Source organism: Strongylocentrotus purpuratus, unplaced genomic scaffold, assembly GCF_000002235.5.
Source record: "Strongylocentrotus purpuratus isolate Spur 01 unplaced genomic scaffold, Spur_5.0 spur5_scaffold_3, whole genome shotgun sequence".
Classification (NCBI taxonomy): Eukaryota; Metazoa; Echinodermata; class Echinoidea; order Camarodonta; family Strongylocentrotidae; genus Strongylocentrotus; species Strongylocentrotus purpuratus.
This window is the reverse complement of record NW_022145609.1, coordinates 16246717-16262751: the sequence shown is the minus strand read 5'-3', so window position 1 is coordinate 16262751 and position 16035 is coordinate 16246717. Positions and strand designations below refer to the sequence as shown.

Sequence of the window (16035 nt, the reverse complement as noted above, 5' to 3'; positions counted from 1 at the left end):
AAACAACAAGATATTTATCTAAAAAAAAAAATTAAAAATTAAAAAAAAAAAAAAAAAAAATCTTTTATTGGCAGTAATCAGCTTTCGTAGGCACGCGTGGTAGGTAGCATCATTGTTAAATTCCGTGTTGACCTTTCGAAACTTCGGCAGGATGCTTCGGCGGATATCACTCTTAAAACGTAAAGGACATAATTCTTTGTACCTACACATTTCTATGACGGACCAAATAGGGGGAATGTAATGTCATTATATCTTTTGGGGTCACTTAATCTTAATTTCGAACACTAAATAGGACATGCATCATCGATTTGATTTTGTTTTATTTTCAGGAGGAGGCAGTAATAATAAAGAAAAAAACGGTCATAATACTTTGTCCAAATCGTGGGGGCGATACCCCTGTCCCCCTTCACCTTTTTTGCCCATGTCGGCGTGTAACCTCTATGGTGGTATCTTGTTTCTATGGAGGAAGAAGAACAACTAAAATAACCCTTGTAGAGGATACTTCACATTACTTTTCAACTGCGTTTATTTCTAATGGCTACGATATTCGACACCGACTTCTGTCTCGTAGACGTTTCCACATTTCAGGTATTAAAGACCATATCCGAATTTGAACATGAAATGAAATGGATGAAATATATGAACGTTAAACTTATAAGCCGTAGACTACAATAATATCAATTATAAACCAGTTTAGTGTCTGTCAGAAGAGTATCAGCCCTCTGAAACTCAAAATCTAAAGCTTTGAAAATCAGAAGTTGACGACCTAAAGACTTGCTATCGACTTCATGACATCATCTTATGTGGAGGATGCATATTCACAATGACTTTGCATTGATTAAGCACGGCTCATCGCTTCAGCTATATAGGTGAACCGGTCGGGTCCACATGTTATGTCATCACTGTAACTTCGGCAAATTTGACCACTGTTGACCCGTAATTTGGAGGGATGCGGAAAATGAGGTTTGAATTTGCTTTTGTGCAATAATGAAATGGTAAATACTTTTGTCCTTTATATTTGTATTCTGTATTCATCATTCGTTCAGTTTTCCATTTATATCAAGTTGTGTTTTCATCGGAAAGGGTCTTTAACAATCCAATGTACCGAATGTCACTATGAATATGATGGACAAAGAAACAGTACAAAATATACAGTTCCTCAGGTAGACAAAGGAACAGCTCTTCACTGCTATTATGTAAAAATGTGTAGAAAAGGCGTCACATGCATATTCACCTGTTCTACATATTTTTACATAATAGCAGTGAAGGGATGTTCTTTGTCTACCTGAGGAACTGTATATTTTGTCCGCTTTCTTTGTCCGTCATATTCATAGTGAGGACTGGAATCAAGCCGGCGAAACTCTTGTAATTTATTCAACGCATTCGTGAGTTCTAATGCGTAACAATGGGATGTGTAACATTCCACTTGGCAGTTTGAAGTTCCATGCTCCGAAGTCCGAACCGCGCTTCCACTGCGGGGACTTTCGCAAGCCAGGCACCAGTTTTACATTTATTACAAAATATTAAATTACCGGCAAAATTTCAGTGTAAACCAAAAAAATTATATGGGGATTGTATTGGAAATAGTGCATCAAACACATTTCCAAATTTAGAACTCCGTCCTTCCTATAATTTGTGTGCCAGAGTTGGTAAAAGAAAAATTACATCCTGACAAAAACCCAATAGTTTAGGATAATGCGCTAATTTGTGCATGTTTTAATGTCCCGTTATTTAATCGATGATTTACAATCTTTAATAACATTAAGTTTGCTTATGCGTGTTTTTGCGTGTTTTTTTGTATTTTTGAAGTTAAAAAAAAGGATGAAATTACACAAGTTTGTGTTCGCTTGTTCTACTCTTTACACATTCAACAATGAATGAGAAATCATTGATAGGGACAGCGAACAGTTGCTGTGATACCATTTTCTGATGTAGGAATTCTAAATCCTGAAATTCATGCGCTCTTTTATCTCACCACCTGGTCAGCAGTTGCAGATTAGCGCATAACTTTTCGGCGGCTTGGAGCATGGGGTCAAAGGAGAGCGGCTTGATTCCAGTCCTTCTCTATCACGTCCCTGGTTACACTTAACTCTTGTATGTACACAGTATACTTGGCAATTTCATTTCATTGACCCAGAATTAAGGCATGAAGGCTGTAGATCAGTACTATGGATAGACAATCGTCTCCTCTACATACCGGTACAAATATTCAGTAGGACCAATGACGTTCTAAGCAATTTCATCATCCGCTCGCGCGCCGCATGGAAACATTTTAGGGGATATCCCCATTTGCGCACACTTCCATCTCATCATTTCGGCTCAACTACATGTGCTCGCGGAGTTGCGGGTCATACGTCTCCGCCAATAAAGAATTAATCGTTAGTGATTATAACTCTATTTGTCTTAAATGTTGCCTGCGCTATTGGTCGTTGATGTAGATCCTGTGATGAACAGACTAGATATTTCAGCTGGACTCATTTGTGACATCTTCATCGAGGGTTCCTGAACAATTTTGTTTGTTTTCGAGTTGTCTGCAGACAACTGAGCAACATCGTGCCGTGTCGAAAGCAGAGCAACCTGTCCGGGAGGGAGGAGCTCAGCGCGGCCTAGGTTATGATATATATAACTGCAGCCAAGGCACACTCTGTTTAAATCTTAGACTTGGAGGAGTTGTTAACGTACACAATTGAAGCTCTATACGCTGGACAATCCGTGAAGCCAGACGTAGTCGCAGAGGAACATATCCACGAACGGAATAGACTGATTTGCTATCTATTTGAGTCCAAGCCGTAAGGTAAGCAGACAGTGAACAAATGAGTATGGCAATTTTGTTGTACTCTAAACAGAACGAGTGTTGTAGAAACCACAAATCAGTTGGGTAAATTAATCGATGACTGAATAGTTTGAGGAGAGAGAGGTGAGAAACACAGCATGATTGTGAGCCTGAACGTGAATGAGTGAATGAGAGAAAGGAAGAGAAGGTGTAAAAAGAAAGAAAGAGAAAAAATGGAGACAGAGAAAAAGAGAGAAAATGAAAAGTGACAAGAAAAGTCCAACAAGTTCGCTTCCGAAGCAGTCAGACTTTTTGTTTGGATATGAATTTGTTTGAGGGATTCCAGTGTTTTAGCCTGAAAATAGTAAATGTATGAAAGTATAGTGTGAATACAAGGGAATAATAATACAATATTAGCAGTATACTCATGCTGAGGAAAATGAAACCAAGTTGTGCACAACCCTGAGCGAGGCAGCTGGCGCAATAAACTACTGAGTGGAAGGAAATCGGTACTTAGCATTCTGTTTTGACAAAAAATTGGGGAAGCCTACATACATATTCTAACCCCCCCCCCCCCCCCCCCCTCCGCGATTGTTCTGATTGTTCTGATTGTTCGGGAACACATACGGATGGCGCCCAGCCGCTCGCTAACTTTTTCTTTAGATTCTTGCGTATCTCTTAAAACAATTTTTTTTTTAAATCGGGGGTACAGTTACAAGGTCACGAGGCCTTTTGTCTTTGCATGTCAGCCCGAAAACCGTTCATTTTTGTGATTTGTGTACCAAAAATATGGAAATGTCATTTTTCCTAAAAAGAGATAAAACATTCGTTATTGGGTCTTGTTTAAAGTTTAGGTGTTTGTTTTGGGAGTCAAAATAGTTGAATTGTTGTTAGAAATATAAAAATTTAAAATTTAAAACAATTAAAAAGTTGAAAAAACAATGAAATACATGTGAAATTATCAAAACAAGAGATAACATAAGGAATACCCTAGCTCTTCCAAATTTTTTGTCGTATTATAGTTTCAAATGGTCTAATGAATACATGTAGTGAAAAGAATGCTTAAAGAATATATGATTTATGGGTAAAAAGATGAATTTTATGGCCTTATTTGCATAAATTACAATAAATATGCAAATGAGTGAATTTTGAATTGCCATAGTATTCTATACACTTCACTTGACATGCGTGCAAATTTTCGCGGCCGAGATCTTAGGGGGCCATAATGCCCCCCCCCCCCCCCCCCCCCCGTCCGTAACAAGACCTCAAATAGCCCGGCCTTTTTAGGGTTAAAGATAAAGGTGAGTTCTGGTAACGCGAATATGGTCAATTGATATTGACACCATTTACACTTTCTCCTTATATCATTCACTAAACAGTTTCCAAACGGTCTCCCAAAACAAACGAATAGAAAAGGAGCAAATTACTCTTCACTCAATTGGCAATAATCCTTTTCAGTGGAGGGAAGTCTTTTCAATGTTGGTGATATATACACAAAGGCATTCCATCCTGTTAAAGATAAACTTGAGTTCTGGTAAAAAAAAAGAAAATGAATTCTCACAGAATCTCACGAAACTTACACTGAATGTTCAAGATTACAAATAAATCTCATGTGCCAAACAATTTTGGAAGAAAATGTATACTGGCTGAGTAATGAGCATAGAAAGATAAGGAAATCAGGGTAGTACTAGCCCCAATACCATATGTGTTGTCCCATATACATCTTTCTGTTGTAAGTGATTGTTACTTTACCAAGACTCTGCCAAATTTATGATGATTTTGATGACTCCAGAACCTTGCATTACACACCATAACTTACATGCTATATGATCAACTTTTCTGATCCATTCCACACCTTTTCTTTCACAATGCAATCGCATTACCAGAACTCAAGTTTATCTTTAAAAGGTTTGTTCAAATAGAAGCAACAACAACAAAAAAGAGAGAGAAACATGAGAATTTGAGCAAAAACCGATTGGAAAAAAAGAAAGATATAAATTATTGGTGCGATCAATCAAACCAAGGAGGATATTACAAACAAAAATTGGCAACTCTGTGACGTATCTTGCGAGATCCCATCCCATTGCCGAGTACTAAACAAAATAAATTGAAAACTTATATTTTCCCACATGTTCAATCATTCATCCACCCTAAATAGTAATTGCTTTCATTCTTCCTAAATAATTATTGAAGATATGTTTTCATACAATCCCTGTCTATAAAACAAATCTATCCCTTCTTCAAAAACTAAGAAAATTAATGTTTATGAAATGTTCTGTACACAGCAAATTGGATGGGAACTCGCAAGATACGTCACAGTCACGGTGTTGCCAATTTGGGTTCCACTGATGTCAATTTCAAAAATTCATAACATTTCTATTTTTTAATCGGATATTACTCACACTTTCGCTAGTTTGTTTCTCTCCTTTTTTCTGTTTTTATTAAAAGCAAATACGTTACAGTTTGAACCTTGTAATATATTCCAGGTAACTAATAAGCAGGATCTTATTTGGCATTTTAGACTATGTAAACAAATACTATTTCTATTTTCGTTTGATTGGTACTACGAGGTGAAGTATACTAGTACCAGGACAAAGATTATTCTGGCAACCTGTCCAAAATGATGAATTTCTATAATCAATTTTAAGCCCAGCGCACGTGATATAATCCACCTACGATGATCCGGCTTTTTTAAAGATTAAATGGCAATTTTATTACACATGGAAATCTAATCAAACATCATCTTACTGATGTTGGTTCTAAAAATGTATTTATTGCACTTAAAGAGAAGGTGGAGTTCTGGGGAGAGGTGAAAAACATCCGTTTAACACATGGGTAGAGAGTGGCAAACGTTGAGTAATGTCTTGCCAAAGGACGTTAGTGCCGCGGCGGGACTCGAACCGCAAACCATGTGATCCACAGTCCGGTTATACATCCACTAAGCCACGACACCTAACCTCTAATTGTGAAAATCCTCACGAATTTATTTCAATTTTCAAAAATATCTTCAACCTAAAAAAACTTATGTAATGTGTAGGCCTTCTGTTTGCTCAAAAATCTTTTGGAATTAGAAGAATTCGTCGCTGTTTTCACGAAGTGACGGTAGTGAAAAAAATTGCATTCAATTTGCATTACGATTTTCCTCACTACCGTCACTTCGTGAAAACAAGGACGAATTATGGAAATTCGGAAACACGATTTTCAATTTTCAAGTAGAAATATTCATATTTTACATTACATCTCACAATACCAGCATAAATCCAAATTCGATAGGATATATTCACCGAGCCTGCCCTCACGAATTTTGTAAATAAATACAGACCGAAATAAAGGCAGATTAAAGAAAAAATGGATAATGAGCAGGAGTGGTAGGATGTCAGAAACTAGAATGAGGGATTTTTTAATTTAGCTGCCGCTGAAGTTTCTGTTTTTAATAAAACCTCATGTTAACAGGAATTGTAGAGACATGCAACCAATTTCACTGGAATATCTCGTAATTATATAATCACAAAAGGCTTTTGTAATGTAATTAATGGTTAATGAAAATTACTTTCAGTTGTTTTGGAATTATAATTAATTTCATTTTCATATAACAGTTTCATTCCCAGAATTTACTGAGGATACAAAAAAAAGCTGTAAGTCTATGTTTAGAAATCTAAACAAATCTTTCCAAATAAAAATTTTCATAATTTTCAAGAATCAATATCAAAGAAATTTGATACATTTGTTTTCTATGATTTTGAATTTCCAGAATAGAAGTAGTTTGCAAAATCTGAATACACAGTGAATTAAACACTTCCTCTAGATTGTGAGGATTTGCTTTTTAAAAGAAAAGATATTGGGATGAGTGTCCAATTGAAAACTTTAATAAAATCAGGTTAAAACATTCCCTCAAGATTGACATTTTTAACATAACTTCTTATCCAAGTTTTCTGAAAAGTGATCAATTTTTAGTGAGGGATACTTCAAGTTGATTTTTAATAACAATAATTCAAATTTAATTGAAGAGAAATTTCAAAGGGGTTCTATGTCATAAAATATTGTACTGGTTTCTCAACTTGTACTTTAAATACAATTTTTTTTTTTTTTTTTTTTTTTTTTTGTTATTTGTTTATTAAATAGTAGAAATGGAGTAGCAGTTACAGACCAAGCAAAATTGTACACAAATTATTTTTTTTCTCTCTCCCGATGACACTCAGCGCTTTGCTCTGCTGCATTGTTAAGGGGAAAAAACTCCAACTTCCTTTAAAAGCCGGATTGCCCACTGACCAATCAGACGCCAAGATGCCCCCTGTAGATGGAGCTTTGACCAATCAGAGAAGAGGGATTGTCACTCAGTGATGCTAGGCATGCTGAACAACTGGTGGTTGTAAGGGAAGCTTCTCTTGTTACTGGAATCGCGCATTGACCTATGCCAGTCAGGCATAAGTTGATTACTTTCAGGGCTACTTGTACTAGCATGGAAACCATCTCCGTGTACCACATGCACCATCTTCCTCGATTGTGGGCGTATCTTCAAATGATCTTCCTCCTTTTGACCTTTGTGCCATGGCAACCAGTGTTCGGGATCCAAGGTAATTATTTTCAAAAACTATTTCCTTTGAAAGTGTGTTTATGTTGACTTTATCTCCCATATTATACCCACCCGGGATATTGGCACTGTTAAAATCGGATGTAACAAAGGAAATTATTCTGAGGTTTAATCTTTTATTTTGTTAGACGTCATTTAAGTTCCCCGGTCGGATTTTTAGTAAGAGCTAGGGCCCTGTCTTATAAAGAGTTGCGATTGATTAGAATCAGTCGCAACTCTTTATGATACAGGCTTTAACAAATTTAACACATCCAAAGTTTATTCAACTGCATGTTTATTTACCTAAAATGGGTATTATACTACCGGATTTGTTTTGCTGCAAGAGTATGTCTCAATAACTGAAAACAATCCTTAATTTGCAAATCTTACACAAGAATGGGGGGGGGGGGGGGGGCGGGGGGAATAATGATTTTTTTTTTCTTCTGAATAGATTTATAGTACTACATTGATCTTAGTAAAACGTGATATTCATGTGTGTTCTCTTATATCAAACAATATCATTGGAAAGCTTACAATATATAGTTTCAGGAAATAAACCAAAATAGAATGAACTATAGTCACTTACACAAATGGAAAAATACGGGCAATGGTTATGCTAGAACTGTATTAATATATATATTTTAAAATGAAATACACACCGCTGATTATTATTAAAACATAGATAATAATTATTTACTAAAAGGTGAAGTCGCCCTGATATTTTGTTGGTTGTAATGGCAAGTGTGGACAAAATCTCAATAAAATGAAGGAAGGTATGAGTTTTAAAACAAATGTATAACTATGTGATGTATCATTCAGTTCCCTCTCCCGTTTGCTTTGCACTTAAAATCATATTTTGTTCATTTTTTCTGAAGATTTTTTTTTTTCACTACGGTTACACACTTTAGCTGGAGACTTTTCTTCAGAGTGTCCGTATAGAACAAGATAAAGATTTTAAGATAAAACAACAAAGAAAAGTATATCCATGTACATATCAAATCATTGCAACTTATGTTTTTTCACACCAACCCTGCGTGAATTTTCTAGAAAATTCTTTATTGTTCAAATAAACATGTATGAATAGGGTAGCCCATCGCTTTGACAAATGGGCAAATGACACGCCCTACTATTAAATATTTCATCGGACAGGGGTTTGAAACATTCATCAATGTAACGCCGTTTCATTAAGTTTCAAGAAATATACAATAGTATTTGATTACTTGTAAGACTTATGGCATATTTTATTAAGAAAATAATTGAATTATTGTAAAAGGGGATTTGATTAAGGTCGAAATTGAGGAAAGAAAGCTATTTTCAACCATTCGAGTCGTTAAAAGCTTATCGAGTGAGTGAAAATTGTTGAAAGTGTTTTATTTATTTTGATTTCAGATATTCAATATTTTTGTCTTTAAAATTCCCCGATAGACCTACTTTAAGCTACTTGTAGTCCCAGTTTTGCCAGATTGATGAATATAAAATATACATTCTTTTTGTATTAAAATCAATAAAACTACGCCCAATTACTTTCAACATAATATGACATTATGAATATTGCAGAAGTGTTGATTTTCACGTGAAAGAAAAGGGTATGAGAATGACCTTAATGCCTGAAATGTATTATTTCATTTTCTTTTGTAACCAGTTAACTTTGAGAAGGAAAAGATATGAAGGTATGGGGTACTTAGAGTCTATGATACTTGAATAAACAAAATGTTTCTTAAATTAACAAAAAATAGATTCTTGAATAAACACACTATTTCTGGACTTCAGTGCAAGACTTCCTTTTAAATAGGAAGCACCTATCATTAAACTTTACACTTTAAAGTGTAGGATGACTTGGAGGGAATTTCCCCGCAATGATACCTGATGAAATGAAACCACATATACCTATACAGAAGGCTTGCGGTTGCACCATGTGAGGGAGGGGGAGGATTGGGAAGTCCAAAAAAGGACTGTTGATGTAGTCTTGAAAAAGACTGTTGGTTATCTTTCTTAGCTTATAGTTCTAAGGACATCTATAGCGCCGGTTGGAGAGGATGGGTGCTAGGGCTCCTCTCCAACCGGCGCTATAGTTCTCCTTAGAACTATAAGCTAAGAAAGATTATCAACAGTCTTTTTCAAGACTACACCAGCAGTCCTTTTCAGGACTACACACACTCAAGAAAGAAAGAATACCGAGAGTCCTTTTTTAAGCCAGTTCACGTTTACAGTCTGAGCATGAGCAGATAAAGGTCATTGCAGAACAAATTGTGAAATACACGAAGACGAAATACTGGATACGTGCTCATGAAAGTTATGTAATCATTATTCATTTATGCACTCCATGATACACAGGTGGAAGTATTCTTTAAAAATGGGGAACAAAGGCTATTTATGTAGCACCTCCATCGCTGTTGGAGTGATTATTTCAAAGTGGGACCTCTTCATGTTGTGAAGATCTGTGGATATTCGGGGTCATTGCAGTAATGTGCTAACCGTGAACTGGTCTTATAACATGGTGCAACCGCAAACCTTCTCTATATATATATCTACATCACCATGCAAGCCGATACTTTTAAGCAGCATCTAACATACCTAATTCAGAATCAACATAATTAATTGGCTCATTATTAGGATTATTACAACCTGGCCTTTAATGAAAGTTGATCAGTCATAATTGAATTTTCAGCAGCAAACACTTCAATTCAGTATTAAACTATTTGATAGTCGGAATCGTCACAACATGAAAGAAAATAACACGGTAGGCCCCCCCCCCCGGAAGTTTACGTACACCTAGTAGAAAAGCAATATCATCAAAATTTCACTCATTCCCTGCCAACTTTTCACTGCAGGAAGATGGACAAGTTTGTGCTTTGTTTAATGTATTTACTACATGTATACACACCAGTTATGCTCAGTCTAAGACGTTTACATGGGTATAAATGTATGACTCCTGATAGAATGAGTGCAGTTGTCAAACTGTGAGTAAAATGTTTTTCTTCCAGGTGTATGTAAACTTTCGGGCCCACCTGTATGTGCTTAATGAAATTACATCCAATTGTTCGTTTCGATGTAAAAAGGCTCTTGGATAATGACAGTTTCTACAGTGTAAAGGAAAAGAAAACATTCGACCAGTCTTCATTGGAAACTTTAAGTTGTCTGATGTTCATTCTTACAATGTACCCCGATGAGTGCAAGACGAAAAGCATTAGTATGGCTTTATTTGTTGGTATACTTAATAGGAAAATTAATCCCAAATAAATAATCAATGCAGTATTAAACCTTATTTTTTGCATTATTTGTTCAAGCATATTTCATATAAGTGAATAATCCTCGTCATCTGTCATTATCATCAATTGATATTAGTCATTAATAGTATGCTCCCTTACACATGTACATGTGTAAGGGAGCAGTTATCGTTGACGATGGCAACTCATGAATTTCATTTACGTTTCTAACCAATCATTTTTATCTCAGATGTATGAGGAAATTTAATTCTTGTTGTAAATTTCATGTATAAACTATTTCTCCACTTCATAAGATCAGTTCCTAACTTTAATGCTATTTTTCTTACGAAAAATATATTTATTAAAAATTAGTTTAGTTTTGAACTGGAAATCAACTCCTTCCTGAAAGGAAATGCTGGATAATTGTTAACCTTTCGTACAGTGGCCATATCTGATTTAAGTGACTAGGTATTATCTACTTCAAGTATATACTTTCACTTTTTCCAAGTTGACCCTGATTAAAGGTAAAGACCAGTTATGGTCATGCGATTGCATTGTGAAAGAAACGTTGTGGAATCGATCAGAAAAGGTTGATCATCTAGCATCTAGCATCTGCAAGGTTCTGGAATCATCAAAATGATAAGAAATTTGGCCCATTCTTCGTAAAGTTACAAGCAATATACACAGAAAGATGTATATGGGACTACCCTATATCTCTCACAGACCATGAGAGAAACAAATTTACCAAATATATGAATTAGTAGGCGGTTTCCCGGCAAATTTTTTATCGTCATGTATTAGTCAAAACATATTCTTTCACATGATTGGTAATGAGAGCTTCCATTTCATTTTTTGAAATTGGGGCGTTTCCAATACTGGTCTTTACCTTTAAAGGGAAACGGTTGCTGCAATTGGCCGTGCATTGGGGATCGGGAATGGGTAGAATTTCAGTTGAAACAGTTAGGGTGATGCAGAAACTTTTGTGAACTGTTTGAATTAAAAGACAGTAGGGCCTACATGCCCCCAAAAGATAGAATAGGAATGCCCATTTTATGGACATTGCTGAAAATTTATTCACTGTCAAAATGTCGTCATTAAATCAAAAATACAATCAGATAGATAACAATAGTAAAAAATTATATACACAAAGTAAAATTATCAAAAAATGGTGAACATACCCCCAGATTACTCTTAAAGGGCAGGATTTCGTTGAAGGCCTAAATTTATTATATGTTCGTTCTTCAAATTAGCAACAAAATTATTTTCTCTTATTGCTACATTGTTCTAATAAAAGTGAATGTCTCAGAAAACAATAAACATGGATGGAAACTTTGTCGAAATTTTGAAAAATTACCATTTGTGATCCAAAAATGATGAGTTTGAACCTTTCATGTGTTGCTAATTTAAGGATTTTAAGGCTTGTTTTCCCTTTTAAGATCGCTGGCATCAAACACAATGGCCCGAATTCACGAAGGAGGTTTGTCGACAAATCTCCTTTTGTTTCGACAAACCTCCTTTTTTATTTACAAACCAGGTTTGTAAAAAAACGCGATAAACCTCGGTTTGTCGACCAACCTCCTTTGTGAATGCGGGCCCATATGGTCATTCAACTAAAAATGAAGGCAGTGTGTGAGATTTATTTGCCCTCTCTTCTCATGCCGCTGATATATTTCTTTTTAAGATTGCTGGCATCAAACACAATATGGTCATTCAACTAAATATAGAGGCAGTTTTTGAGATTTTGTTTGCCCTCTCTTCTCAATCCGCTGGTATATTTTGTTAAGGCTCTGAATCAAGATTTATTAAGCCAAAACACAAAATGTGGAATTACTGTCATGAAAGGGTTTGCCATAATTTAGTTTTCTCTTCATAGCGGATATTTCCCCTGAAAGTGGTATCATTGAAGTTGGGACAGATCTGAACATCACATGTCTCCTGAGGAATGATAGTAGAGCTGAGAGAGAGAGGCCGACATCGACTGACATCGTGTGGTACAAAGACCAAACCATTATTCCTGTTGAAGATTATCATATATTTAATGACACGGTAAGTACAATGTCTGTCAGTTCAACATTAAAGACTTCAAGTCTGAAAAGAAAATAATCCCCCTTATAATAGCTATAAACCTGTCTCGTTTTCTCTCTTTTTCTCTTTCTCTCTCGATCTCTATCTCTCACTTCCACTCACCCTCTATCTATAATCTCTCTCGTTCTCTCTTTCTCTTTCGTTTTTGTCCCCTTTTATATCTTCCTCGCTTTTGCTCCGACTCCCTTCAATTCTTTTTTTATTTCTTTTTATTGTCTTTTCTTAGCCTTTGGATCCCTCGGATCGCTCCCTCCCTCACACACACTCTCTCTCTCTCTTCTTTCTCTTATTTCCTTCCTGTCTCTCTCTATATCTCTCATGTTCTCGATGTTAGTATTGCTACTTTCCTTGAATTAGTTTTCCTCACAATTTATTCTCCCTTTTGTCTGTTAAAAAACATATATTTTGTTGGCCTGTAGCTGACCTTTTTTTGCCTTTCAGTTTTATATCCTCTTCTCTCTTCATTTTTCTCCATTCTACTGGTCTTCAGCCTTCCTATTTTCCTTTTTCGTTCCTTTTTAAAATCATCCACTGCCATTTTTTCCTATAATTTAATTGCTTTATTAATTTGCGTTCATTGTCTTGTTCGTGTCCCATTCTCTCCCATTTGTATGCCTGGTTTACAGACATCCAGTATTTCCATTGTGAATGCAAGCTTGGCAGACTCGGCTACCTACCACTGTGCCCTCATCCAAGACTCTGATGTCGATGAATATAGGAGTTCTGTGGTCCAAGTCGGATGTGAGTATGAAATATATTTTCAGCGTTAAAAATAGAGCATGCCCCTCCCAGTATTGCGTAGTGTTGCGTAGACTTGCGTACAGAAACTCACCCGATGTGAAAACTTTTAAAATCAAATTGGACTCATTAGACGTTACAAACCTTGTAGCCGACAACGCGACAACCAGATACTGGTGATTGCACGTCACGGGCAGATGCACAAAATATAGATGTACAAAATGTGTACCTCCTGCGTCTATTGTCTACGCCGAAAGTACGCAAAAATTAAACATGTTTAACTTTGTGCGTCCATCTCGTGTACCCCTTTGCGTCCCTAAGCGTATTATAACGTAGGCCAGCGTAGGCCAGCGTACGCTCGGCGTAGTCGGTACACAACACTACGCAACTCTACGCATGGCGCGTGTGTATTTTTTTTTTTTTTTTACAGACGTGTATCAATCAGATATGATTATTTACGTCTGGGGACCGACCTTTAAACGTCACCATCCGAAAGACGTGACTCATTTTCGAACCTGCGTCCTCGGCTGAATCTACGCATGTCCCGGTGTGAAATGGGCTTTAAAGGAAGAACAGCGTTGAAGCTGATTAGGCTCCCCTTGTTAAACCAAGGATTTTTAACAAATGAAGTCGTATCTAGCTCATTTCCTTTGTTCCATCTTCGATGCCGCCAGGAGAAAATATGTCAGGCATGTGCTTAACTGGACCTTCCTTGCAGATACGTACACAAAGGATTCCTTCCCGCCTGCAAACTAACGGGCCACTTTGAAAGGGAAATATGCTTTTGTAATGATAAATACTTTTCGCTATACCACTCGTCTGATAATACGAGCAGAATACAGTGCTTACCTTTACAGGAAGCAAGCGAAAGGAAATGAAGCAAAATTTCCTGAACTATTAATCATAATTACTCGACTGGGCATATGTGGGCACTTATCTAACATATAACATCATAAAGAGCTGTTCATGAACAAATTCACTTTTTATTTTCGTGAGCCGGAAGTAATCGGAAAAGTGTCAAATTGCAGGTTATAGGACTGTAAAAAATTTTTTTTTTAAAAATCAATTTTTCACAAATTAAAGCTATTATCATACATTGTAAGCAAATTTCTTGACACAATATTAAGGATATTTCTTAGTGAAAAAAATCTTTACTCAAGCTTTCCAATAATATTGGCGGCTTTGCACCTCGGACGTCAAAGTCAACAGCACACCAGCAGATTATATTGTGCAACCGTAGCAAACGGCAGCTGCTTGGAATAATTGTTTGCCAGTTCGGTATCCAGCTCTTAAAAATCCTTGGTTATACCAAATGTATTTCATTATTTTTTATTTATAATAAGCAATTTACTGTACTGTGCCAAATAACTAATATTAATGGTAGTGTTTACAGTCCTACTTTAAACAATAATGATCATTATGTTACAAATATGTTTTGCCCGTTGTATTAAGAAATTTGCCTGATTTATACTTGCACAATTTTTTTTGTTACTTTAGATAAGCCACGGGCTGCATTGTCCCTAAACTGCGCCAGTCATAATGTCATCGAATATTACTGCGAGTGGGATCCTGTACCTACACACATCATCGATGAGTCCCATACATTTCAATTTCGGTGAGCGATATTTTAAAATTAGATGCCATTTGTTTTAATTACAACTTCCTCAAGAGCGAAACATAATCACCCGTTTTGCTTCTCCGTTCTTCCCCATATTTTTCTAGACGTTATATAATCAGTAATGTGTTTTCATATTTGTTTTACCCAATCACAAGTTCGGGTGTGTGTGTGTCTGTGTGTATCGTGTGTGCGTGTGTGTGTGTGTGTGTGTGTGTGTGTGTTTTAATACAAATTTATAATATACTCAGCTCGATCACCTGTTTCTTTTCTTCAAATGGTTGGCTGGTTGGTTGGTGTGTTTTACCAGACTGTTAGAAATGCATGTGCTTGCTTGAAAGTAATCAACTAGGTTACCGCCGCCCCGCCACGGAGGAACCAAAGTGTGCCAAAAGTCATTTATGATGATTTTTTCTCTTTTTTCTTCTTGCCCAGTTGAAAGATAATACATTGAAGAATACCTCCGTAAAATATCTAATTCCGGTATGCCCAATAAGAGTATATATGTACTCCTTTAAACAGCAAAATCATATATTCACAGTTTTAGTGCAAATGTGACATATTTTATAAATCTTTCAATTATGCATGGAAGTTTTTAGGTTATTGATATGAAATTGCTCTCACATATTCCTGATAGTTCATTTCACTGCATGAATTGGTAAAAAAAAATGGATAGAAACAAAATCTTCATAATATATTATAGGGTAATTCACGAAAAATGGACTAATTATCCATGTTTTTTACCAATCCCTTATACTTTTTAAAAGATTTTAAAAAAATCTAATCCTTTATTGTTGTTGAGAGTTATATTCATCCTCATTGCAGAACTTTTTTTTTAAAAATCAAGATCAAACAGGAAAAAAAAAATATGTCAGTTCACATTTTCACAGTTGAAAAAAAAACAAGGCATTATCAACATTGATCCCACTGATGTAATGTATTTACAATTGCGCCACCTTTCAGTGAAAGTGTTCATAGAGGGATTCCCAATTCCTGTAGCAAGCATCTTGCAAGCGCGCGTCTTTAGTTGGCGATGCATTGTGGGATA

At 36.0% G+C, this 16035-nt stretch overlaps 1 protein-coding gene across 1 annotated transcript; it reads left to right on the top strand.

Moving 5' to 3' along the window:
- Nucleotides 1-2122: 2122 nt before the first annotated feature.
- LOC115928508 lies at nucleotides 2123-15426 on the top strand. The gene is made up of 6 exons (XM_030995780.1): nucleotides 2123-2794; nucleotides 6973-7347; nucleotides 12423-12595; nucleotides 13261-13375; nucleotides 14870-14987; nucleotides 15423-15426. Exons 2-6 carry the CDS (start codon nucleotides 7185-7187, stop codon nucleotides 15424-15426), a joined length of 573 nt encoding a protein of 190 aa, XP_030851640.1. The 5' UTR covers nucleotides 2123-2794; nucleotides 6973-7184.
- The last annotated feature ends 609 nt before the right edge of the window (nucleotides 15427-16035 follow it).

Coding starts and splice junctions, on each gene's coding strand:
- LOC115928508 (XM_030995780.1), top strand. CDS start 7,185: ATGCCAGTCAGGCATAAGTTGATTACTTTCAGGGCTACTTGTACTAGC. Junction 7,348..12,422: donor ACCAGTGTTCGGGATCCAAG/GTAATTATTTTC, acceptor TTCTCTTCATAG/CGGATATTTCCCCTGAAAGT. Junction 13,376..14,869: donor TTCTGTGGTCCAAGTCGGAT/GTGAGTATGAAA, acceptor TTGTTACTTTAG/ATAAGCCACGGGCTGCATTG.